This window comes from Orycteropus afer, unplaced genomic scaffold (assembly GCF_000298275.1).
Source record: "Orycteropus afer afer isolate SDZICR_OR568_19922 unplaced genomic scaffold, OryAfe1.0 scaffold00021, whole genome shotgun sequence".
NCBI classification, from domain to species: Eukaryota; Metazoa; Chordata; class Mammalia; order Tubulidentata; family Orycteropodidae; genus Orycteropus; species Orycteropus afer.
The window spans coordinates 10991049-11017159 of record NW_006921608.1 but is presented as its reverse complement, the minus strand read 5'-3'; the positions used below and the strand labels follow the sequence as shown (position 1 = coordinate 11017159).

Genomic DNA, 26111 nt, shown 5'->3' with positions numbered 1-26111 from the left:
TCTCAATTAATCTTTGCAACAATGAGAGAATGGAAATTATAACTGTAGTTTGCCTGAGAGCACCTGGCAGTGAATATTTTTGGGAAAAATAAATTATACACTATCAGCATCATAAGAAAACAAGTAACTGAGGTTTTGAACATATTATGCAAACATACACTACTCATAACTCTTGGTGGCAGACCAATTGTTCACGTCATTTATGTGCTCTTTATATAATCAGGCTCCTACTGAAGTTAAAAAGAACTCTCTGTACCTGACATTTGGATCAGCATTTGATAGGGGAAATCAGACCTTTTCCCTAAGCCTCTCTAATCCACATTTACAAACCAGTGCTTTGTAGATAAACTTTCAAGAAATTTGCTCTCACATTTGCTGGCTCTCGTGGAGCTGGGCCATGGCTGGGTTTGCAGGATGAAACTAATGAACACTTATCAGTTTCCAAGCCAAGGTTTTAGTTAATGCCTTTCCATTGCCTTTCCATCCCCCACCACTCAACTGCAGTTAAAGTTCAACCATTTGGGTTCTGAGGGCAGTGCAGCGAGACTAGGATTGATACCATCAGGCACTGAAACTGTGCTTTGCTGCTGGGTCAGGCAGCCAGGCGAGAGGAAAGCACCGCCAACCACATTATAAAATCCCTGCCTGTTAGGATAACTCTAATGTTTAATCTGTGAGCTGCCAACACATTGTAGCAGACAAGGCAAATTCTCACATTGTTCGCTCTTTACGAATTAGGATGCCATGAATCAAAGAGATCCCATTGGGCCTTCTGCTAAGGGGCCTGTCTCTATTTCTATCAACAGGCCCTTGTTTAAGTGTCTTCTGGTGGAGTCAGTTCGTGGTAGTTCATTTGACTTTTAAAGACCATCTCTACTGGGTGACTGATTTTTATAGCTCCTCCAAGGAGAATGTAGGCTATTTATTGTAGTGTATTACCACTAAGCATCTGTTATTTCTGTGGTTCTCTCCTACTCAAGTGGCCCTTGTAAATACACATCACTCCAGCTCTCTTAGTTGAGACTAGGAGCTGACAAGACCGCCATTAATATTGCTTCCTGCCTGTCTGAGTAAATGTCCACTGTGAGTGATGTATGGATACATCAGTGAGCCAACTGTGAATTCTCATAATTTAGGGACTATTTGTCAGTACACCTTTCTTGTCTGGCTTTTGCTGTAGTACACAAGCTTTATGAGGGAGTGGAACAAAACCCTTCTGGTCTGAGGCACATGAGAGTTATAGCCACCAACAGGGAGATTGCTAATATGAAACAAATGTTCTAGATCACGGAAAACTGCATAGCTCAGAAGAGTGATCATTTTGCTGACATCAAGCGGTGTTTATCCATTCTGGCCAAGATAACTCCATTGTCAGTAATAACAATAACAATAAAAGGAATCAAGTGTTCCTAGAAAAGTCTACTTTTTTTGACCTACAGATCAATGTTTGATGAAGCTAATGTTTAATCTTGAGAGCACCATTATATTTTCTCTCTTCCCATGTAGTCCTTGACTCTGTGGTTGCAGGGACCATAACTAATGTCTAGCACAGTCTTAGGAACTGAGTCGTTGCATGAATGAATGTTTAATAAAAATTCTCTGCAATTAGGGGAATCTCTAGGAGCAGTGGGTAGCATTTTCTGCTCTAGGTGGCCTTGTTGGTATTTTACCCTGGAATTTCAGTAGGAGAATCAGGCACAGCATGTTGTTTCTTAGTAGTATTCATCACTCATTGCCTTTGGATCATCTGACATTTCCATCTATAGCTGTTCTCTTTTTCTCTACCATTCCTCAGTGAAGGACATGTATTTATGGGGTCCCTGTTCTGAGCCTACTGTCTCTGTGGGTTTCATATTTTACTATTGCCCTCCAGGTTCAGCGCTCTGTTCTGTGTTCTTGTGGCCTCTGCATACCTCTCATCTGGAAAGCTTTGACCACTCTGTGTTGGTCATTGTTGGATTGCTCATCTGTCTTCCCCTTGAATTGTCAGCTCCATGAGACAGGGAAATGTGTCTGACATTGTGTTTGACCCATTGTGGGTTGGAGTAGTTGTGTGCAGAATAAATGAACAAATGACTTAAATAATGAGTGAAATGATTGTATCCGTGGTCTGGATCATCTTTAGACACTTACTTTCAGAGTGTGCCTGTGGCACAATGCTCAAGATAATTGTAATTAGCATGTCACTAAGACCTGTCAGATGGCCTTGACTGCAATTGATGCAGTGCCTCCCTGATGTGTTTCTTATTGTCAAGTGAGGAACTCAAAAATAAAATAAAAATGATCTTTCTAGAGCTATGGCACTAACAATGAAGCGCCTGGTTGTATAAATTACTTACAGACATTGGGCTTGAAATGAATTAGATTAGATCTTGTAGTAAAATTGGAAATCTAAATGACAGTTCTGTCACACCTCGTGGTAGTGAGTCTTCGCTTTCTGCAGGGCTGCTCTGTATGATGTTGCCATGACTCAAGAGGATTCAGTTCAAGGGTTTGAAGGTGAATGAGAAGTCCAGGGACCAAATAAAACAAGGGTCAGAAAATACTTCCAATTGATTCAGTTCAAGGGTTTGGAGGTTAATGAAAAGTTCATTCAGGTGAATGAAATAAAACAAGGGTCAGAAAATACTTCCAATCAAGAGGCTTTTCGAATACATTTGTGTACAATTCTAAAGCAGTGAGTGCCTTCTTTACTATACTATAATTTTTCTCCCTCCTGTCTCATGCGTGACTTTTACCACCTCCACTTTTACTTTCTTGATAACACGACAATAAGTTAGCATTTGCATTCTGCCCTTCAGGGAGGGATCTTAAAGATTATGTAAAAGGAAAATTGAAAACCAATGCAATAGTGTTCAAGGGAAGGTATTATCTTATATTTTGATTTTTCTGAAGGTCAGAGATTAAGAAAATTATATAACTGTTAGAACTGACACCTTTAACATGTTAAGGAGATAATTGGTTTTCCCAGGTCACTTATGCAAGTTTAAAACAAAATGTAAGAATTTGCCAATATACTTTAAAGAAAGTAGCTAAAATCATCAGCTTCAAGATGAAGTATGAAAGAAAATTTTTTAATGAATTTATAATTACATAACATAAAATATATCACTTATTATGTGCTTAACATGGAGTATGCATTGTTTGGTATCTCATTTTATTGTGACAGGTGAATTATCTCTTTTCTCATTCTCTTCCTCAGATTTTCATCACTGTGAATTGCCTGAGTACAGATTTTTCCTCCCAAAAAGGGGTGAAAGGACTTCCTTTGATGATTCAGATTGATACATACAGTTATAATAATCGTAGCAATAAACCCATTCATAGAGCTTATTGCCAGATCAAGGTCTTCTGCGACAAAGTGAGTAAAGATGACAGTTTGTCATAAAGGTATCTTTGTTATTAGATATTACTTTTAATGACATTACCACCTTATCACCTTCTCTTGTCTAATGGTGTCAAAACAATCACTGTATCAATCACAGAGGGAGTGGTAATCTTTTACTCCCGATTCCTATTAGCTATCTTGATAGTCATCTGTCAAATATAATTTTTTTAGTCAATAATTTTTACCATGAATTTAATGACTAATTGACATGACTGTACCATGAGACTGATTCAATTAGATGGCTGAAATAACAGATTAATAGTTTTTACTGCTTATAGATCCTGTTACAGAATATGTCAATGTCACCTTTATTATTTTATGGGTTAAATGGGATCTCATTTAGGATTTTTTTGGAATGGAAATAGTACTTATAAAATAAGTTCATTAATACATATACATTTAGATGATGGTATGGTTTTTAAATCATTCTGAATTCCACCAGAAAAGAGACAGCACAATTAGAATAGCAAAAGGTAAAATTCTACAATTAAGTGATAGACATACCCATAAATGCAAAATTTGAGTGAGACCAAGCTTGACAATTTGAAGACCTGTGTAATAGTAGTGTCTGTGAGGGAAAGTAGAGGGAAAGCAACAGGACCACTTGATGACCAATGAACAATGAACAAGATACCCATAAAACTGCCCAAAGGTGCTTACTGGAATATGGGCCATCTGAGAACAGCATGCGAAAGTGATGTTGGGAAATATGAATTCTGCAGATGCTAATTTGCTCCTGAGTACAGAAGAACTGAACATTCAAGTGACTTGGACCTAATGAACTCTCAAAAGTCACAAAATTTTGTCCCTAGTGCAAAACTCTGCTCTGAGGAAAAACTGTTGGAGATAGAGTCCAAATTGAATAGAACAGGGAAAAAAAGGCATAAAGGAAAGAAAAAGTCCAGATAAAAATAAGGGAGGGAAGGAAACAAAGGAGGCAGATTTCAAAAAACACAATACTATTTGTTATCACTTTTGGAATCACAACAGAAGAGGGAATATGTAAGCCATGAAGCTAGAAGAACTATCCTAGCCCATCCATTTCATTTAAAAATGCCCAGCAGAAAAGAAAAGCAGTCAAATGCCATATAATGTCTCATGAAAAAAGGGATTAAGATCAGACTGACTTCTGTGGATGATGAATGCATGCCAGAAAGATGTGTCTGCAAAACAAGTAAAAATGGTACCCTAATGGCTCAAAATAAGTGAAAAAGAAATTAAGAAAATGGTCCAGGTTATGAAGATCAATATAAAGCAGAATTTGAAAAATTCAGACATGATATTTGGAGAATGAAATGATTTAAAAAGTGAGTTGATAGAACTCAGACAGAATTTAGAAATAAAGAATTAAAGTATTTCAGAAATAAAGACTGCACTAGAAGCAGCACTAGAGTGAGTAAAAATAATGGATAATGCCTTAAAAAATGCAAGTTGGGAAGGTGCAAAATTTTTAAATTTAGAAGAAATAGAGATGGAAGAGAAAATAGATCTATAGAAGAGAGATAAAGAAGATCCAATATACACATAATAGAAATCTTTGAGGATGAAAACTACAACAATGAAACAGAATGAATGATAAATCAGGAAAACTTGAAATAGAAAAGATATATATTGGAGAACAGACTATGTACTTGGGGAAATTAACCCAGGGCAGCTAATACCAAATAATTAAGCTATTAGACTTAAAAAAAAAAAAAAAAAAATCATTTGAGTATCTAAGTAAAAATACATTAATAAGTATATAATGAATCACATATAAGGAAAACAAAGCTAGATCATCATGACTTTTCAATAGCAATATGGTGTCAAAGGACAATGATATTTAAGGTAATCAAGTAAAGAAAAAAGTGTGAGCCAATGATTTCATATTCAACCAAAGTGACTTTCAGATAGAGAGATTGTAGACAAACTGTTATAAAAAGCAAAAACCCAGGGAATATTACTTCTTGGGGATCTACTAGAGAACAAACTTTAGATAACAATATAACTGAAGAGGTATTGACACAAAGACTGATGATAAACATTAAATATATATTTACCTATAGATCAAATTATAAATGACGGGGAAGACAGTAACAGTACAGATGCAGTAGATCAGTGGCAGCAGAAAGCAGTGATGGTCACAGGAAGAGAGAAGGGAAGCATATTAAGTAGAACTGTACAGGGAATAGGGACATTCAGTACAGCCATAAATACTCCAAAAATCTCAGTAGCCTTTCAGATCATAATGATTTCAGTTAGCACCAATTGTCCAGTTGTTAGACCAGCACAGCTATCTGAGGGAGAGTCAGGTAATCTCCATAATCCAGCATCCAGTTAATCAAATAGAACAAGTCATTATATAGATGGGTCAGAAAGCACAAGTAACTTACCTGCAGTCATACAGTAGAAAAGTAGAGGCATCAGATGCAAATACAAGCCTGATTCTAAAACTCATATCTTTAAAATGATAAATAATCTTGTACATAAAATACCAAAATGAGAACTGATAGTTGAAAACCTCAACAAAGAGTCAAGCTAGTCTTTAAAAACACAACAACAAAATCAGTTTATATCTTTAATTCAACATATTGAACATTAAGAAAACTTTATTTTCAAGTGATATGCAAAAGGGAGTTTTAAAAGTAGAAATGGGAGAGCATCTGAGATCATTTCAAAGTACCTGCCTTTGAAGTCTCTAATTTAATTACAGATATTTCAAGGGAAATTGTAAAATTTCCCTCCACGAGTCTCCTTGGAAGTGGAGAACAAAGTCAAGAGTAAAGGGAATAGAGAGTGAAGGATGGGTTGAAGGGACTGGGCAGTTAAATTTCCTCTAATTCAGTAGTTGGTATTGAATGTAGCAAAGAGAGGTCTTAATGAATACTTACATAATTGTTTTTTCCGAAGTACTGGTATAATAAATACTAAACAACAAAGACGATGAAAAAAATACACACAAGAAACAGAGACTGTTATAAGGCTGATCACCTATGACCGAGAATAAGAGGGAATATAAGAAGCTAGGAGGGTACATACAATTATTTTGTTTGTAAAATTTTAAAATAAATTTTCATTCACAGTTATTTTACTTTTAAAAGGGAAATAATAAAAAAAAAAAAAAAAGAGGACTGTGTTTGTTTATCCAAAACACTAGTTTCCTGCTAAGTCATGGTAAGCATGTAATGGTTGGCAAGGAAAGAAAAGTACTTATTAGAAAGACATAAAAAACCCAGAAAGAATCATGTTAAACCCTTTGCCAAAGAGAAAACAGATGGAATTTCCAATATCTCCTATTTTAAACATCAATCTAATAATTACCCTAACTGGGTTAAAAAAAAAAACAAACTGAAAAAACTGTTGGAGAATGCTGAGTAAACAATTGGTGTTGGTTCCAAGTAACCAATGAGGTCGAGTTTTAGTGGGTTGTCAGAATTGTTTTGCCATGCTATATCTGGACATGTCAGGAAATTTCTCATATAATATAGTGCCAATACTATGCTCTACTCCTATGCTCTACTCTGTGTTACCAGTTGATCTTCTGGGTTTGGCATATCAAAGAATGTCTGTAAGATAATCATCAGGTGACTTAATGTCCTAAAAATCTATATTGAATGTATATAAATCTTGAAACAGGTTAATTCCAGATCCTTTCTTCATAGAAATAGCACAAAATGAAACTGTAATTCAGAAATAAAATTGCTTGACAAAGGTTGGGATGTGTCTTGGGTGGATTGTAATTCATAGTGGTAGAGACTAAAGATTCACATTTCTACTATATTAAATGCTATCTTCAAATACGCAGAAATATGCCTTATGTGGACCCAACTAAAAGTGAATGCCAATTCCCACTATAAACTTTGGTATTATGGAGATCCTTTTGTTTATATTAAGGAGCTGGTGGCGCAGTGCCTAAGGCATTTGACTGCTAACCTCAAGGTTGGTGGTTCAAACCTACCAGCTGCTCTGCTGAGGGAAGATGGGGCAATCTACTTCTGTAAAAATTTACTGCCTCAGAAACCCAGTAGGGGTTGCTATGAGTTGGAATCAACCTGGTAGTGGTGGTGTTTTTTTTTTTTTTTTTGCTTATATTGCACATCCATTTGAACACAGTGATGTCTATACACTTAATATTTTCTTTTCTGAAAATATTATGTGTTATCTAGGTACTTATACAAACTCTACTGAACAATTTTTTATCTTGGTAAAAATCAGTTTATCAGACTTCTGGAACAAATACTTCTATATTTTATCTGCTTCTTGCTGTGAATTTCCATGGTCTACAAGTACCAGTGACAATTCACAACTTAAAGTGAAATAGTATAAATAATTACTCCCTTTGATAGTTAAGTTTTTTGATGTATACATTGCATATTTAAGCATATCTGGTTAAATATACAGTAACTGTTCAGATCTTCACGATGGAAAGCTCTTAAAACTCTCCTGGTATGGGTTAAGCATCATGTAAGTATAATTATTGTTACTCATCTTTCAAGAATTGGCTCAAAAGTCATCTTCTTTATGATATCTTCATTGATCACAAATTCCCATTGTGTCATGTTTGCCTCATGTGGAGCCTGAGTTAGAAATATGCTTTTAAAATAATTTACTCACAGGATAAACAAAAATGTATCTCATTGTTTTAACTTGAACCTATATATGATTTGAATATATATGTTCAAAACTTGAAGTGAATCCCATATATGTGTATATGTGTGTGTATGTGTATAACACTTCTGAGATGACCCTGGTGAACTTGTAACTCCAAACTTTGAGTTAGCAGATGAGCTCATTTGCACCATCCATGGTGTCTCTCTACTTATATATACACACACGCATATAAACACACACATTTATATATTCACCATTTTTGTATCATCCATGAATTGCCTATTTCATGACCTTTGTCCATTTTTCCATTAGTATGTTCCAAAAACCAAACTCATTGCCATTGAGTTGGGTCCAACTCTTAGCGACCCCCACTGGTTTTCCGAGGTGGTAAATCTTTACTGAAGTAGATTGCTCCATCTTCCTTCTGCAGAGCAGCTGGTGGGTTTGAACCACCAATCTTTTGGTTAGCAGTCAAATGTCTTAGGCACTATGCCACCAGAGCTCCTTAGTGGGCTTTTAAGTTTGAATCATTGTTTATACATTAATGACTTAACTAGTGTGATATTTTATTGGAAATATTTCCATCAATTTGTCTTTTGTGTTTTCATTTTGCTGTTTTTTTTTTTTTAAATAGAAGCATTACATTTTTATATTGTCAAATCTTTGTGTGTGTGTTACTCTGAGTAGTTTTGAAAGGGTTAGAAGATTGCTGCTGGTCAGTTTGTATTTCACTGCCCCTTCGTTGTGCTGATACCAAGGCTGGCCACTGTAAATGTGGATCTGAAACTCACGGGAGAAGTGTAGGCTGGGCATGTAGATCTGGGCATCACCTGTCTAGAAAGTCATGTAAACATTGTGAGCAGATGAATTGTCCCATGATGGAGAGAGAGGAAAAAGGAAAGCCTTGTTGGAATATCTGTATTTGAAGAGGAAGATGAGATAGCAAGGCTGATATAGCAGACTCACCAAAAAAGAGAAGAAGATAAGCAAGGAATCTTCAAAGTCAAGGAAGGAAAGACGTACAAAACGACAAAAACCAAAGAAAACCCCACTGGCATCGAGTCGATTCTGATTCACAGCGACTTTTTTAGGACAGAGTAGAACTGCCCCACAGGGTTTCCAAGACTGTAAATCTTTATGGAAGCAGACAGTCTCATCTTTCTCCCATGAAGCAGCTTCTGGTTTTGAACTGCTGACCTTTTGGTTAGCAGCTGAATGCTTTAACCACTATGCTACCAGAGCTCCTACAATAGCTACTGAAAAGATAAAATACTTTGGAATAAATAAAGAGACACAAAAAACTGGTACAAAGAACTACAAAACACTACTACAAGAAACTCAAAGAGACCTACATGAATGGAAGAATATGCCATCTTCTTAGACAGGAAGATTGATCATTGTAAAAATGTCAGTACTACCCAAAGCAATCTATAGATACAATGCATATGGTTTGGCAACTTGGCAAGAAGAGCCAATAAAAATTTCAGATTCAAAGGAATAGAGGAGCAAAAAAGAGACAAAGACACCAAACCTCTCTCTACCTTGTTGATTGAGCAGCATCTCTGAGCACATAGGAAAATATTAAAACAAAAGTCATACTTGGATGTTCAAAGTGATCCTACATCTTGCCTAGTTTCTCAAGGCCCCCTCTCCCCATCATTCCCATCACTATTAAGATCTTTTAAAAATTCTGTAACAACCAAAATAAAAACTTTATAGGGAACCCGCACTCAACTTTAATGCCACTCCATGCCTTAGAATGGTGTTAGCGAGTCAGTGCTTCACCTTATGACATTTTATTATAATCACTTAAAGTTGCTTTGCTGTGATAGGGAACTGAGTCTGTTCTTTCTGTATAGATTTAAAACTGAAGTTCTTTAAATAGGCAAGAGACCAAAAGAAGAAGAAAATCTGGGAGAGGTAGGATCACTCAGAGGTTCGAACTGGAGAGTGGACCAATGAGCAGTCTCTCTCATGAAGCCTTCGGAGCTGAGGCTCAACCTCTCCGGAGGAGTGGGAATGGGGCCACCCAGTCTCCTCTTCCCCCTGTTTTGTTTCATGTCCTGTGACTTACATGTTGGCAGTACGCTTGTGTGCTCTGATAACATGCCTGACATTGTCTGTATTTGTTTTTCGCTGTCAGGGAGCAGAAAGAAAAATTCGAGATGAAGAGAGGAAGCAAAACAGGAAGAAAGGGAAAGGCCAGGCCTCCCAAACCCAGTGCACCAACTGTGAGTTTCCCTGGGAATGACTTTCCCCTCCTGGGGCTGGACTTCAGCTGGGCTGGGTCCACTGGGGAACAGGTGGAAAGAAGTGGGTTGCAGGTAATATTATGCATCTGCAAAAAAGGGTGGCTTGCTTTTCTAGGGCAGTGGAGATGGGCCAAATTGTTCCTGTGAAAAGCAAACGGAATCACATGATCACAGAGTGTTTGAGCGAGGAGGGACTTTGTAATATCATGGAGCCCAGCATCCTCCTTATACAGACAGGGATGTTAGGGTGCATAGAGAGCAAGAAGGAACATCAATGCCTCTCACTTGTAATCTGGGAGATAGGGACTTTTAAAGTGTGTCCACATCCATGGGATTTAAAAATTTTTATAGGAGAAAATTATGAACTTTAGCTAAGACTAGGGCTTGCAGTTGAGACTTCTCAGTCATGCATAACCCTCTTATGAATGGGCTTTGTGATCTTATCTAGCCTCTGATGGGAAGTTGGCCACGATACCTCTACAGAAGAAGAGTGACATCACCTACTTCAAAACGATGCCTGATCTGCATTCCCAGCCGGTTCTCTTCATTCCTGATGTGCACTTTGCAAACCTGCAGAGGACAGGACAGGTATGATCTCCCTGCTGACATCTACCTGCCATCTGTCCACAGGGGTGGTAGAGCCTTAAGGTGGAATCACTTTGTAATCACTTTGTACAAAAAGTCAAGGTCATTTTCTACAGAAAATGAGTTTTAAAAGAAAGAATGTCTCAGAAGTAGAAACATTTACAAAGGGGAAGAAAAGAGTGAGCTATATTCAGAAAGTGTTGACAAAGTAATGAAAGAGGGAAGGAAATAAAAAGGCTGATAGAAGGAAAACTTGTTTGGGTTTTTTTGTTAGCATTTTCACGTGGGATTAGCCTGATGTAACAGAGCTCCATCTAATGGTGGGAAATTGAGGTGCACTTATAGCTTTATTGTTGTTGTTATTTGCCGTCAAGTCAGACCCGACTCATAGCGACCACTCCTTGGGTTTCTGACGTGGTATCACTACGGAAGTAGATTGCCCAACCTTCTTTCTGAGGTGTGGCTGGTGGGTTTGAACCGCCAGCCTTCTGGTTAGCAGTCAAGTGCCTTAGGCACTATGCTACCAGAGCTCCCTATAGCTTTATACTAAACCAAAAACCAAACTCACTGCCATCAAGTCGATTCTGACTCACTGCGACCCTCATTGGGTTTCTGAGGCTGTAAATCTTTACTGAAGTATATCGCCCCATCTTCCTTCTGCCGAGTGGCTGGTGGGTTTGAACCACTGACCTTCTGGTTAGCAGCCAAATGCCTTATCCACTACACCTTATAGCTTTATAGGCTCCTTATAGCTTTATAGGCTTGCCAAATTACTGTCCATTACTGTCCAGTCAATCCAGACGCATAACAACCCTATATGACAGAATAGAAGTGCTCCATGGGGTTTGCAAGGCCATAATCTTTACAGAAGCAGACTGCCATATCTTTCACCTGCAGAATAGCTGGTGGGTTTGAACCGCTGACCTTTTGGTTAGCAATCAAAGCACTTAACTATTGCACCACCAGGGCTTTTCTTTAGCTTTCTACAGGGGGAAAACCACTTTGGTGAAATAAAAACCAATCAATCAATATTTTTTTTTTCCTTAGTAAATGAACAATTCCCATTGAATGGGCAAATAATTTCACACCAAAATAAACATGAGGCCCTGGAAAAACCTCTTTTAATGATTCCTGAATTCTACGTGTATCTACAAATGAAATGAAGGTGTTAATGTTACAATAACATAAATGTCTAATGGTTAACTCATTATGGTAATTCAAGTTGATGGAATATTGTGCAGCCATTAAAGTCATAATTGTGGAGACCGTGTAGCAACATGGAAACTAGTTATGATAATCTCCCTCTCTTTCTTACTGCTGTCAAGTCAGATCTGACTCATAGTGACCCCTCCTTGGGTTTCCGAGGAGATATCTCTACGGAAGTAAATTGTCCAGTCTTCCTTCTGAGGAGTGGCTGGTGGGTTTGAACCACCAGCCTTCTGGTTAGCAGTCAAATGCCTTAGGCACTATGCTACCAAAACTCCTAGTTATGATAATAGTCAGAGAAAAAAAAAAATGAAGCAGAGTACCAGTTTGTGTTTTTAATGTGAGTCTGAGTATAAACCTGAATTTGAAGGGTACAAGAAACATTGTGACACTCGCTTGGTAAGATTATGAGGTATGGATGATTTTTTTTCCCCTTTTAGTATTATCTTTCATATTATTTCTTTTATGTGATAAATTACATGCAGAAAAAGAACACTATAAGTACCTTCACCAAACAAATTGAATTTTAATACATTTTGTATTGATTAGTTTTCTTTTAAGCCCAAGGTCCTTTGAGGAAATGTCCAGCACGTTCAAGTCTTTCTTCCATTCTAAGTGTCCAGCTACTCATTGGAATTGACCTTTGTCTATTGCAGTAGAAATCATTTATTGACTCCATTTTCTCTTTCTTGAGATTTTGCCTCATAGTGATTACTGTCTTGTTTCATTGTATTTGTGGGACAAAGCCATTGTCCAAGTGGAGCATTTTGTTGTTTATGACACAACATAGGAACAAAATACTCACACTTTTTTCTTACAGCACATTTCTACTAAAAATTAATTTAACATTCCCATCTAGTCTTACTTGTTTGATAGGAACAATGACCCAGAGAAGAAAGGAAGGCATTCCTGATTTATCAAGATATGAACTCCAGCACCCATCCACCCCCAAGGAAGGGATGGTTAACTTATGGATTTACACTCTTTGCCTTGTGGGATTTTAGGAGCTAAGTTTTCACATGTTTCAAAAGAGGGGCTAATTGAGTTAAACTGTTTTCATTGTTTACTTTCCTGATTCTGGCTTCAGCTCAGTGTCAAAGCTGACAGCCTGACCTGTTCTCTCGGCAAGATTTCTCTGAAATATACCAAGCTCTAAATAAACCTTAAGAGGAAAAGTGACCCAACCTGGCTGCTCAGCACTGTCACCATGTGACCTCACTTGCCCCTTTGTGTCCTGAGTTCTGACTCTGTGGCTTAATCAGAAGGAAAAGTGCAACCTTTACTGTTTTCTGGTTTCCGCCATTGCAAAGAAGTGCTCTCAGCATCCCCTTTGGCTATCAGTGAAGTCAGTGCCCTTACAGTGAAACCCTGGCTATCTGGAAGCTGCCCTTCTAAAGTTAAGCCCTGAGGCTTAACTCATGGTTCAGGTTCAGAGTTAAGGGAGCCAGTGAGGGAGTCTGCCTTGAGCTCCTCGTAACAAAAGAACACACTCAGCTGTGCTCAAGAAAAACCTGTGACTATGCTGTGGTTGGTCAACTTACATGATGGAAGGAAAGGAGCTGGCTGAGTCTTCTAAAAGGCTACCTTTTCCTAGCAACCTAGGAGAGCTGTCCAGAGACAAGAGAGCCTGAAAAGGAGGAGGAAAGACAGCAGTGGTCACCATGTTAGAACTGAGGATGGGGCAGGGATTGGCCAGTTTTGACATGCACAAGAGCCAGCAGTCACAGGTCATATGATGGGATATTTTATCATCATAAGAAGGGAGGCAAGCAATATCGTGCATCCCAGTAACCACTGCAGGTGTTAAGGCTTGCTAAATTCAGCCATTTGACAGCTCTGCACTACTGCAGGACAAGGAGACCTATAGTCAGGGTGGATTACCCAATAATCAAGGTAAGCAGGGGTTTACTTGTGCTTACTTACTAACCTGTAGTGAACACAAAGAACACATGAAATTGCTCACTACAGATTAGTAAATAAACACAAGTAATCCCCTCAAGAATTCTGTCCCTGTCAAGAATTATAAATTTGACAAGAGGCTTTGATTTTGTAAGAAGGTGCTGTGGCGTTGAGAGACAGACAGATGCCAGCCATGCCTAGAGGTTGAATCTTTGATGTGGTAAAAACAATTGTGAAATTATTCACTACAGATTAGTAAGTAAGCACAAGTAAGCCCATGCTTACCTTGCTTATTGGGCAATCCAACACTGCCTATAGTTCTCAAGGTTGGTGAGACCTCCCCTGAGCCATGTCAAAGGCACCTCAGCCCTGGCACAGTGATTCCAGTTCACCCCAGGATACTGGGTGGCAAGTGAATGTCTTCTAGTCAGCCCTCTTTGTCTCATTAATAATTCACATGTGGACCAGAATATTCTGTAGAGAATTTTCAAAAACTATTATGAGAGAATGAATCTAATGTGAAAACGCTGTGGCTACCTACAGACTTACACTCACATGAAAGCCCTAATGTGCACCATTGCCTGTGAAGATGCTGCCTTTAAAATACAAGTGGCAAGGGGAGCTTGGGAGTGATGGTGGGTGCAGAGGCTTCCTCTTTTGGATAGCGTATACTTTGCATGCATCAGCCTTCCTCACAGCCCCTGAACCCAAGGAGGGCCCCACTCCTCCCTCACACCCTCAAGAACAGTTTCTCATACTGTGATTTGTAAGCAATTGTCGCCATAAATCACAGCAAGTTCTTGATAAGAACTCAGATTCCTGAGTTCTATTCCAGACCTTTCAAATGACAATCTCTGAAGCAGGGCCTAGGGATGTGCACAATGACAGAGTCTCCAGGTGTCTTTTATGCACTCTAATATTTGAGAATCAAATCAGTGCAATGAGCCAGGCCACCAACAAGGAGAATGCAGTGAGCCATTACCTTAGAGGAGGAGGAGTGACAACGCAAGGACAGTGAGAGGGACAGTGAGGTCAGGATCATTCAAGAGGGCAGAAAGCCTCTTCTGAGAAGCCTGGTTCCATCTTTGGATCACCAACAATCTTGCAGAAGGCTGTTGGTCCCACTGCCAGGTCTTCAGGTAGGGTGATACCTTATGTTGTAATTAAGGAGATAAGCAAAACACAAGCCAACATCATGAGTTTGTTTTTAAAAACCCAGTTGTGTGGCCATTGCTCTAGCCCATGCTTCCTCTCTCATGTGAGCCACCCCATGTGCTTCAAATGGACAGTCCTGTTTTAAGTATGTCACAGTGACGGGGGCTCAGGATGCCACATTGAAATTTGGGGGGAGAAAAAACAATGTACTTTAATTGTTTTCTGTTTGAGAAGAAATAAAGTATATAATTCAACAATAGACATGAAAAATCCAAAGAGGAAAAAGTTTTAGTGGAAACCTGAGCTAATGACTAGAATGACTCACTCCCAGAGTTCCAGGTAACCAGAGTTGTGTTACATAACTAGGTCTAGGCTTGGCAACATCCCGAGAGCTACCAACAGCCTTTGAGAGAGTCTGTGGGGGAAGTTGTAGGTCTAGACATAGCTGTTTCTCTGCCAGGCTGCAGGGGCAGGGATAGTGATCAAATATATTAGAATCAGAGGCTATTTTCGAGGTGAGTATGCAAAATCTTGATACGAATTCAGATCTTGCTCTGCACTCAAATGAAAATGAATTGGAAGCATTCTCACTAAAGCTCATTAACATCCCTCAATTAATTTTTAGAACTTACTGGGTCAGGAGGCCCTACATACATAGCAGATCTCTTCTATACATAGGTTCATAAAAAGTAGACCAAAGTTTGTTAATGGTTACCAGAGGCAGGTGGGAGGGAGGGGAGAAAGGGCAGTCACTGTTTTGGGGCCACCTGGCTTCTGCTAAGGGTGATGGGGTCATTTGGAAACAGATAATGGTGGTGGCTGACCCACAAGACAAACATAATTAATGTCACTGAATTGTACATGTGAAGAATGTTGAAATGGCAAATGGTTTGTTATATTATATATTTATTTACTGCAATTATTTAAAAAATAGACAAAAATAATCAAGGATGTTTCATAATTTCTCTAAGATCACCTGTGTGATTTTAGTGAATTATGCCTGCCACCTTGCTGACCACCTAAAGAAATCTGTCCTCAGATACCCTCCTTCTGGCCAGAAACACCTTCTAGAGTCAAATGACCTTTCCCAGCCTGCAGAGTGTTGACTCTTACGCCTCTGTGGTTGTGAGATGCCAGGTACTTGAAGGCCTTGGAGAATAAATGAGAGGCCTGGGGTATGGCCATGGGGTATCACTGCCGTATCACCATGGACCCTCCTGCTCACCATCCTCTCCTCAGCAGCACAGTGCCCTGTGAGGATCAATTGGGATTGGCTACTCAGACTCCTCTCTGTAAAGCCACCCTGCAAGCCTAAACCCTTTGAAACAATGATTTTTAGATCCTTACAGAAGATTTTCTTAATGTCCATAGCAAGAGTTGGCTTAGGGCCATAGGTCATCTGACAGGCTGCCTTTACCCAGAAATCATCAGATTTCCAATTTATTTTATTAAAATCTAAGAATTAATCCTAGGCAGAACATGAGGAGGTGAAATTTGCATTTCCTTAGAAATAAACACACACACACACGTAGCCTCATTTAAGTTTTGTCTTTTTTTTTTTTTTAAGGGACAGTGTGTACCTTAGGAAAGTGTATGTATCATGCAAACTATTTCCATTTCTTGGCTCTGAACTACAGTAAACATATTGTTTTGTTCCACAGGTGTATTACAACATAGATGATGAACGAGAAGGGTAAGACACTCAGTTCTTTCCTTAAACACCTGAAGTCAGTTGGTGCCATTAGAAATGGCTCTTTGAGCATTGGGTTATGTGGGACAAGGAGTGGGACCTTCCACTCAGTTCAGGGTTCAGAGCTGAGAAAAGCTTGGTTCTGCAGGCAGTCTGGGAGGTGGCTGGAGGATACCATTCTCATTCGCATCTCTTTTTTCCCCTCTCTTTTTCCAGTGTTCTGCCTTTGAATAACTAGCCATTTTGCTAAGTAACTCTGTCTTCAAAAATCCCATCTCTTCACCAATAACCAATTATGGAAATCTTTCCAATAAACCCCTTTCCACCCATTATTTGGGCCCAACACAAGATCAAACTGAGCTTAAGGGAAAAGCCAAGGAGACAATCTGTCCCATGCCATTACCACCTGGGCCACACACCATAACTATTGTAGCCCTGACTCTGGGAAGTGGGCTGGTGGTGGTGGTGGTGGTGGTGGGGTGGTCCGCAGTGAGACTTGTTTGAATGGGAGCTGGGAAGGTGGGGGAACCTTTTCACTGTCCTCTAGGGTTTCAGATAAGAGAGAGTTTAGATGGGGTCACTGAAGGCTCCCCTTGTCTTCCATACCCAGTCTCCGTACAGCAGCAGAGGGAAATGATTTCCATCTTTGCATAGGATACACATGCAGCTGTGTGTGGTCCTGTAATTTTTCTGGGGTAGCCACATCTTCCAAGTGCTAAGTGTCATTCTTCATCTGTCATTCAAAATCCCTTCCTCTCCACAACTCTTCTTGGTAAAAACAGTTTTAATACCTCTCAACATCTTCATTCCCTTTTAGGGGATAACACCAAATTTGTTCATAGTCTTCTTAAAATGGGCTTTCAGAAATAAACATGTATTCTGACCCTAATATATTAGGACATCTTTTTACAACCTGGATGCTATTATTCTCTTAAAGCAATCTAGAGCTACATTCATGTTTCAACAGTTATGCTACACTTTTGGCTTACATTACATTTGTAGGTAACTCACATCTCTAGGTTATTATGTTTTTTCAAACCGATGCCAAACCAGAGCTTCCCTATTCTTACATAACTGATACATTTCCTTGTAAAATGTTTCGCAGATGCTATGTGAATTAGGTGGAGCAGATATCACTGAATTCATTTTCTAAAGTAGAGATTGACACACTACAGCACAAGGGTCAGATCAGACCCACTACCTGTCTATAGAGTCTGCAAGCTAAGGATGGTTTTTGTGTTTCTAAATGGTTGAAACAATTCAGGAGAAGAACAGTACTACATGACATGTGAAAATTACATGAAAGTCAAGAGTTCATAAAGTGATTTTGGAACACAGCTACGTTAACCATTTGCATCTTGTCTATGGCTGCTTTCTTTCTACAGCAGAAGAATTCAGTACTTCCAACAGAGACCACACGTCCTGAAAAGTCCAATATGTTTATTTTCTGGCCCACTAAAGAAAAAGTTTACCATCCTCCTGCCCTAGAGAAAAGAGAATCTCAAAGGAGTCAAATGACTACAAGGCTAGATAGGGCAGAACATTTCTAGGACCCAGGCATTCTTATTACCTGACTTCCAGTCTTCATCTGCTTGAGTTCTAATTTTTCTAAACATAATTAGATTGTTCTTTTATCTTGGCAGATAGAGAATGTATTTCCAGTGGCTGGTATGAACAGAAATGATTAGTGTTATCAATTCTAATCTGTTATGCATGTATTTTACAAGGGACAATGTGGCGTCATGGAAAGAACATTGACCCTGAGTTCAGGAAGCTCAAGTTCAGTTTCCTCAATTTTAAAATGAAGATTTTCCAGCAGATGATCTCTAAGATCCCATCTAGCACTAACATTCTATTATTCTAGCTTGAAAACTTTGTATGAGTGAGAAGTGTCTGAGAATCTAGAACACACCTTGGAGTACAGAGCTTTCTTGTAAATCCATCTAGGGCTCAACAGTCCTTCCATGCAAGCTGGCTACATTTAGGTGGCCAATTGACTTACTTATAACATCTTTGGCTTGGCTTCACTCTTAAGAATTATCCTCTGTCATGGTGTAGGAAATCCTGAGGTCCAAGGCCTACATCTCTTACTCTAACACATCTTCTAATGAAAATACAATTGAACACTAGTGGAAGACTTGGACCCTCGGTATTGATACATCATAGATGCTCAGCCACTGCTATATATAACATAATTAACATTCACTGGACACTTTGACCCAGGTTCTGTACTAAGTGTTTCACATGCATTATCTCATTGAAATCTTCCAAATTCCCCCGTGAGGAAGATAACTTTATTATTTTCATTTTATAATGAGGAAACAGAAGCTTAAAGAGATTAAGAAACTTGTCCAAATTGACACAGCTGGTAGTAGATAGAGGCAGCATTTGAACCTGAATCTAGCTGCACTCTTCACAGCCTGCTTTTATCCACTGTGCCCCATCACCTAACCCTCTGAGTTACTGACCTGTGGCTGTAAAGGAAACATCCAAGACAGGTCTTCATTGAGATAACTTTCTGACCTTTACAAAGACCTGGATTGTGACAAGGCCAGATGCCTTACTGGCAGAGGGGATCAGACGTGAGGCTACCACACATGTTCACCTGTTGTCTGGCTCTGAGGAGTGCTCTGAGGATATTGACATGTGTACCAGCTCCATCAGGTTGTCCACTCTCCCTGCCTGACACAATTACATTAGCATTAAAGCATCTAAATGGAGCTCTTTGGAGCATCATTCATCCAACCAGCTACAGAAGAGAACCTGCTGAGGCACACAGCAGCCCCTCTCCACGATGACAGTCAGGGTGGTAGTCACCCAAAGACTAGTTTATAGGTATGGGTACCTTTCTGTCTGCAGTGCCAGCAAACCAGAATGGAATTAATTCATGAAAGAAAGTAGAGAAAATTAAGATGAGGTAGGGCTGAAGAGCAAGCATCAAAACTGAACAAAAAGAGGAATGCTGGTTTGGTCCTGCCTCCTTGCCTAATGACAGAGTGCCGAGTGATTTCTGTGGCTAAGTTTGGGGATTGAAAGACACTAGAGCGATTCATTGACTTTTCTCTCCATTTCCTGCCTTACAGACAGGGGCTACAACAGTTAGAGACATCTGAACAGCAGTTCTCCACAGCAGTTCTGTTGCTATACATTGGAATCACCCAGGGAGTTAAAAAATACTCATACACAAGCCCCACCTCCAGGAATTTGGACTTCATTAGTGTGGGTAAAGCATCGGTACAGGATTTTTTTTTTTTTTTTAAATGCCTCTGGGTCATTTTAAGGCACAGCAGAGATTGAAAACCACTGCACAAGAGCCAGTCAGACATGGACTTGAATCTGGCCCTGATCTTACAAGCTCTGTAACTTAAGATAAGTTACAAGCCTCTGCTCAGTTTCCTCATCAATAAATAGCAGAATATCAGTAATTAGCAGCAGAATTTATTATAAATATTACTAATGTAAAGTTCCTGACCCATGTGAAGTTGATTGAAAAAATCATAGCTATTATTAATATTGAGATTCCTTTTGAGACTCTGAAAAATGGATATTTCATTTGGAAATGGATGAGAGAAAAGGGAGATTGAAAAGAAGGGAAAGTATAAACCAAACCTTTTTGGTGGAATGTAGACCTTTATCCTGGGATTCAAGGATAAAGAAGAAGAGAAGGCTTTAAAACCCCTGAAATATGCAAGTTGATGTGTAAATGTAATAATGCATGGTAAGAAATTCTATTTGTGTTATTTCTGAAGGTCTGATTTCTTTACACATCTGACCTCTGGTTCTTGGGAAACTCCTTTGCCTTGATCCTCTGTCCACACAGGTCACCACTGGGGTGCCCTCAGTTCCAGCCTGCAGCAACGTCCCTTCGAGTCCAGCAGCTCAGTGACTTCCATGCTACATTTGGGGTACAGGAATCCTTGGTGAGGCTAGGAGCTCCTGTGTCTGGAAGACAATCATTTACCTTCAACATCTTACAATAATCATGGGATGTTACTTGGGCCCCTCAGATCTTCCAAAACCCAAACCATTGCCTTGAGTGTATTCTGACTCATAGTGACCCTAAAGGACAGAGTAGAACTGCCTGTAAGTGTTTCCAAGGCCGTAAATCTTTATGGAATCAGACTACCACATCTTTCTCCCATGGCTGGTGGTTTTGAACTGCCAACTTCTGGTTAACAGCCAAGTGCTTAACCATCATGCCATCAGGGCTCTATCCTCAGACCTTAGTCCTTCTAAAATTTCTCCCCTCACCTTGCTTCTTCTCAAAGCCACAACTATCTCCCTTGGAGCCACTTTAAGTAATCTCTTCAAGGCTGAGTCTTTATAAAACTAAACCAAAAACCAAACCAAACTCACTGCCGTCGAGTCAGATCCAACTCATAGGAACCCCTCCTTGGGTTTCCAAGGAGGTATCACTACAGAAGTAGATTGCCCAACCTTCCTTCCGAGGAGTGGCTGGTGGGCTTGAACCGCCAACCTTCTGGTTAGCAGTCCAATGCTAAAGCCAGAAGAAAACAAAGATTTGTCAGGCCATCTCTATAGGTTACCTTCCATGGCAGCTCAGAGAGTCCATTCCCCACAGAGACTTCAGCCACCGTGCTGTGTCTCAGCAGAGGGCTTTGCCCTTCCTCCTGCAGGAAGGAGGGTCCTTTACACACCACCAGACTCAACCATGAATTGTGTTTCAGTGTTGCTGATGGAAAACAAGCAGGTGTGGTTGCTCCTCCTCAGTGAAGCAAATACTTAACTAGAATCCAATGTCCTTTGGGAACGTTAGAAGTTATTAACCAATTACAGTGATCACATTTAATTAAAATCATATTTAACCTGAAAAATCATTACCCTACATCCATCAAGAATCTGTATGAGGTTTCAAAATAGAATTCTAGAATTCTGCACTATTTTTCTTTTCCTTTGCCTTTATTTATTAAGTGTTTTATTAGCTGCAGGTAACAACAACAAAAAGAAACATCAGTGTTTTAGACAAATAGAGGACTGTTAGCTCCGAAACAAGAGTCTTGAAGCAGATATTTTTCAGGATAGTTCAGTGGCTGAACATGTTTTTCAGCTTTTCCTTCATGTTCACAAACAGCTGCCACAGAACCAAACAGGAGAAAATGCACTATTTCTCTTAAAGGAACAATTTTCTGGAGAACCAACTGGTTTTCTTTGACAACGTTCTCCAAGATGCCAAGAAAATCATGAAATACAGGGTGTGGTGAGGTGTATTCCATACATATACACGATATGTTTACAAATATACAAATATGGCTAAAACTATAGGGAAATCCCCCTAAAACTTGTGGGCCAACTTGAATAAGTAAACCTTCATAGATATAGCCAAAAGAGTCGACGTTTTTATTGATTCTTATTTTGTAAATTACAACAAATTGTGCATACATTATAATTATGCGTACATTTAAAGAACCACATTATATATGATTTAGAAATACCTGTTCTATTTTAGGAAGCAATTCTTCACAATTCATCTTTCACTTCAGTGGCTTTCTCATCACAAAATCACTTTTTGCATCATTTCACAGTTTAACAGGGCACCTCTTCACTACTGTTAACATTCTTTGAGTAGAGCATTTAAAAAACCCATACATACAAGGTTTCCTTTAAAATTTTATCCCAAGCTACCAATACTGATACTAATAACATTACAGAAAAGGGATCTTAAAACTGCCACAATGCTGTTTCCCTTTTGAAAGTTAGGTTTTTAATTTTGAGATAACTGTAGATTCACATGCAGTTGTAAGACAGTCCCCTGTTTTGATTGACACTTATTTTTTACTGTTGGTTTGTTGTTAGTTGCCGTCAAGTTGTTTCCCACTCATAGCAACCCTATGTGCAGCAGAACAAAACACTGCCCAGTTGTGCACCACCCTCACAATTGTTGCTATGTTTGAGCCCATTGTTGTAGCCTCTGTGTCACTCCATCTCATTGAGGGTATTCCTCTTTTTCACTGACCTTCTCCTCTAGCACCATGACATCCTTCTCCAGGAGCTAGTCTCTCCTGATAACTGTCGAAAGTATGTGAGATGAAGTCGTGCCATCCTCGCTTCTCTTTTTTAAAATTATTATTATTTTTAATTGTGATTTGGGTGAAAGTTTACAGAGCAAATTCATTTTCCATACTGCAGTTCTTCCACCTTTTGTTTCATGACATTGACTGCAATTCCCCACAATGTAACAGCTCTTCCCACTTCCTCCCAGTAGTTACCTCTTTCCTGTGTCCTTTCCTATGCATTCCTGCCCCCTGAGCTATCTCCCTGTGCAAATACTGCCCTTCTGTTCTCCATGATTGATCCTTCTAAGGAGTGTATCTACCTGATGTAAATGTTCACTCTACATGCCTGTCTATTGTTTGGCTGGAAGCCATGCGAGTGAGTTCAGTTCCAGACCCAAAGGGTAACTAGGGGCCATACTCTGGAGTGTCTCACCAGGCTCTATCAGAGCAGTAAACCTGGTCTATTTTATGAATTTGAGTTTTGTTCCACATTGTTCTCCCACTCCATCCAGGATCTCCTGCACTGATCCTTTTCTGACTGTTCGACAGTGATAGCCAGGCACCATCTAGTTCTTCTGGTCTCACCACCACCCTCACTTCTGAGGAGCATTCTGGCTCTACTTCTTCCAAGACAGATTTGTTCATTCTTCTGGCAGTCCATGATATATTCAACATTCTTCACCAACATCATAATTCAAATACATTGATTCTTCTTAGGCCTTACTTATTCACTGTCCAGTTTTTGCATGCATATCAGACAATTGAAAATACCATGGCTTGGGTCAGGCAAACCTTAGTTCTCAAGGTGCTATCTTTGCTTTTTAACACTTTAAAAGATGTCTTTTGCAGCAGATTTACCCAATGCAATACATCATTTGATTTCTTGACGGATGCTTCCATGGGCTTTGATTGTCGATCCCAGTAAAATAAAAGTCTTGACAACTTCAATCTTTTCTCTGTTTTTCATGATGTTGTTTATCAGACCAGTTGTGAGGACTTTTGTTTTCTTTATGTTAAAGTGCAATCCATAACGAAGGCTGTAGTCTTTGATCTTCATTAGAAGGTGCTTCAAGTCTTCTTTACTTTCAGCAAGCAAGATTGTGGTATCTGCTAATCACACACTGTTTCCCACCCTGATGCCACATTCTTCTTCATACAGTTCAGCATATTGGAATATTTACTCAGCACACAGATTGATTAAGTGGTAAAATACAACCCTGATGCACAACTCTCCTGATTTTAAATCATACAACATGCCCTTGTGTTTGAATGATTGCCTCTTGGTCAGTGTACAGGTTCTACATGAACATGATAAAGTGCTCTAGAATTCCCATCCTAATAAGTGTTATCCATATATTTTGATCTACACAGTCGCCTTTGCATAGTCAATAAAACACAGGTGAACATATTTCTGGTATTCTTTGCTTTCAGCCCACATCCATCAGATGCGAGCAGTGACATCCCTCATTCTGTGTCCTCTTCTGAATCTGGCTTAAATTTCTGGCAGTTTCCTGTCAATGTACTAATGCAACCATTTTCGAATTATCTTCCATAAAATTTCATTTGCATTTGATATTAATGATATTGTTTGACATTTCCATATTCTGTTGGATCACCTTTCTTTGGAATGGGTACAAATATGGATCTCTTCTGTCGTTTGACTGGGTAGGTATATTCCAGATTTCTAGGCATAGACAAGTGAGTGCTTCCAGTGTTGCATCTGTTTGTTGAAGCCAGGGCTTCAAACTGTTTAATTCTGACTCTGATTCACTATATCTGGGGTGGAAATGAAAAATCTTAGCAGGAGTCAAACTGGAATGAACCTAGTTGGAACATCTCAATTAGTATTCAATCAGTTCTTGGAGCCTTATTTTTCACAAATGCCTTCACTGCAGCTTGGACTTCGTCCTTCAGTACCATCAGTTCTTGGTAATATTCTACCTCCTGAAACAGTTAAATGTTGACCAGTTCTTTTTGGTACAGTGACTCTGTATATTCCTTCCATCTTCTTTTGATGATACCTACATCCTTCAGTTTTTTGCCCATAGAATCCTTCAATAATACAATTCAAGGCTTGAACTTTTTCTTCTTGAGAAATGCCAAGCATATTCTAACTCCATGCCTTTGCATATTTCATTATAATACTTTACTTTGTCTTCTCAAGCTGCCCTTTGAAATCTTCTGTTCAGCTCTTTTACTTGACCATTTCTTCCTTTCACTTTAGCTACTCTCCTTTCAGGAGCAAGTTTCAGAGTCTCTTCTGACATCCATTTTGATCTATTCTTTCTTTCCTGTCTTTTTCATGACTTTTTGCTTTCTTCGTGTTTGATGTCATTCCACAACTCGTCTGGTGTATGGTCATTAGTACTCAGTGTGTTAAATCTGTTCTTCAGGTGGTCTCTAAATTCAGGTGGGATATACTCTACATTAGGAGCTCTGGTAGCATAGTGGCTAAGACAGTTGCCTGCTAACCAGACGGCTGGTGGTTCAAACCCACCAGCCACTCCTCGGAAGGAAGGTTGGGCAATCCTACTTCCGTAGTGATACTGCCTCGGAAACCCAAGGAGGGGTCGCTATGAGTTGGGGCCGACTCGATGGCACATAACAACAACAACAACATACTCTACATTATACTTTGGCTCTCGTGGACTTGTTTTAGTTTTCTTCAACTTCAACTTGAACTCGCATATGAGCACTTGATGGTCTTTTCTGCAGTTGGCCCCTGGCCTTGTTCTTGTATTGAGCATCTCCCTTGTATCTTTCTTCAGATGTAGTCAATTTGATTACTGTGTATTTGCAAAAAGGACAAGGAGGCCACATGTTCTGACCTCCTCTAATGCTCAAGAGGAAGACAGAATCACCATCAATAGCCCAAGGCCTATTCCTGCCAGGCCAGACATGCTGCTTCCCTCCAACCCTTTCTCCAACCATTCCTCCCAAAGCACCCACCACCTCTCTCCTGGGTTTGATAATTCGCTGCAGGGCCACACAGAACTCACAGATTATGGAGTTTATTAGGGAAGTGCCAGGCTACAATTCAAATTCAGGAAAAATGCTCAGTCTCTCTCCCAGCCCACCGTCCCTCAACCAACAGTCTCTCACAGTTTCTCTCCCGGCAGTGTGTGTCTTTCGGTGTCTCACTCAGCAATGCATGTCTCTTGCGTCTTTCCCAGCAGCGTGTGTCTCAGGAGCGTGTGTCTCTTTCAGCAGCACGTCTTCCTCAACCAGCAGTCAGAGAGCGTTCTGCCTCTATGAGGCCTCCTTTTGAGCTTGGCAGAGTGGCCAAACCAACCAATCATAACAACAGAATTCTAAGCACCTGAGAGTGAGCC

At 39.6% G+C, this 26111-nt stretch overlaps 1 protein-coding gene across 1 annotated transcript in view; it reads left to right on the top strand.

Annotated features, from left to right (window-relative positions):
- GRHL2 (grainyhead like transcription factor 2) overlaps window positions 1-26111 on the top strand; it is a 144610-nt gene that overhangs the window by 81331 nt on the left and 37168 nt on the right. The window contains exons 8-11 of the mRNA XM_007934814.2: window positions 3203-3361; window positions 10122-10209; window positions 10679-10818; window positions 16737-16768. Of these exons, the coding sequence (XP_007933005.1) occupies window positions 3203-3361; window positions 10122-10209; window positions 10679-10818; window positions 16737-16768 (419 nt within the window). The remainder of the gene's footprint in view (window positions 1-3202; window positions 3362-10121; window positions 10210-10678; window positions 10819-16736; window positions 16769-26111) is intronic.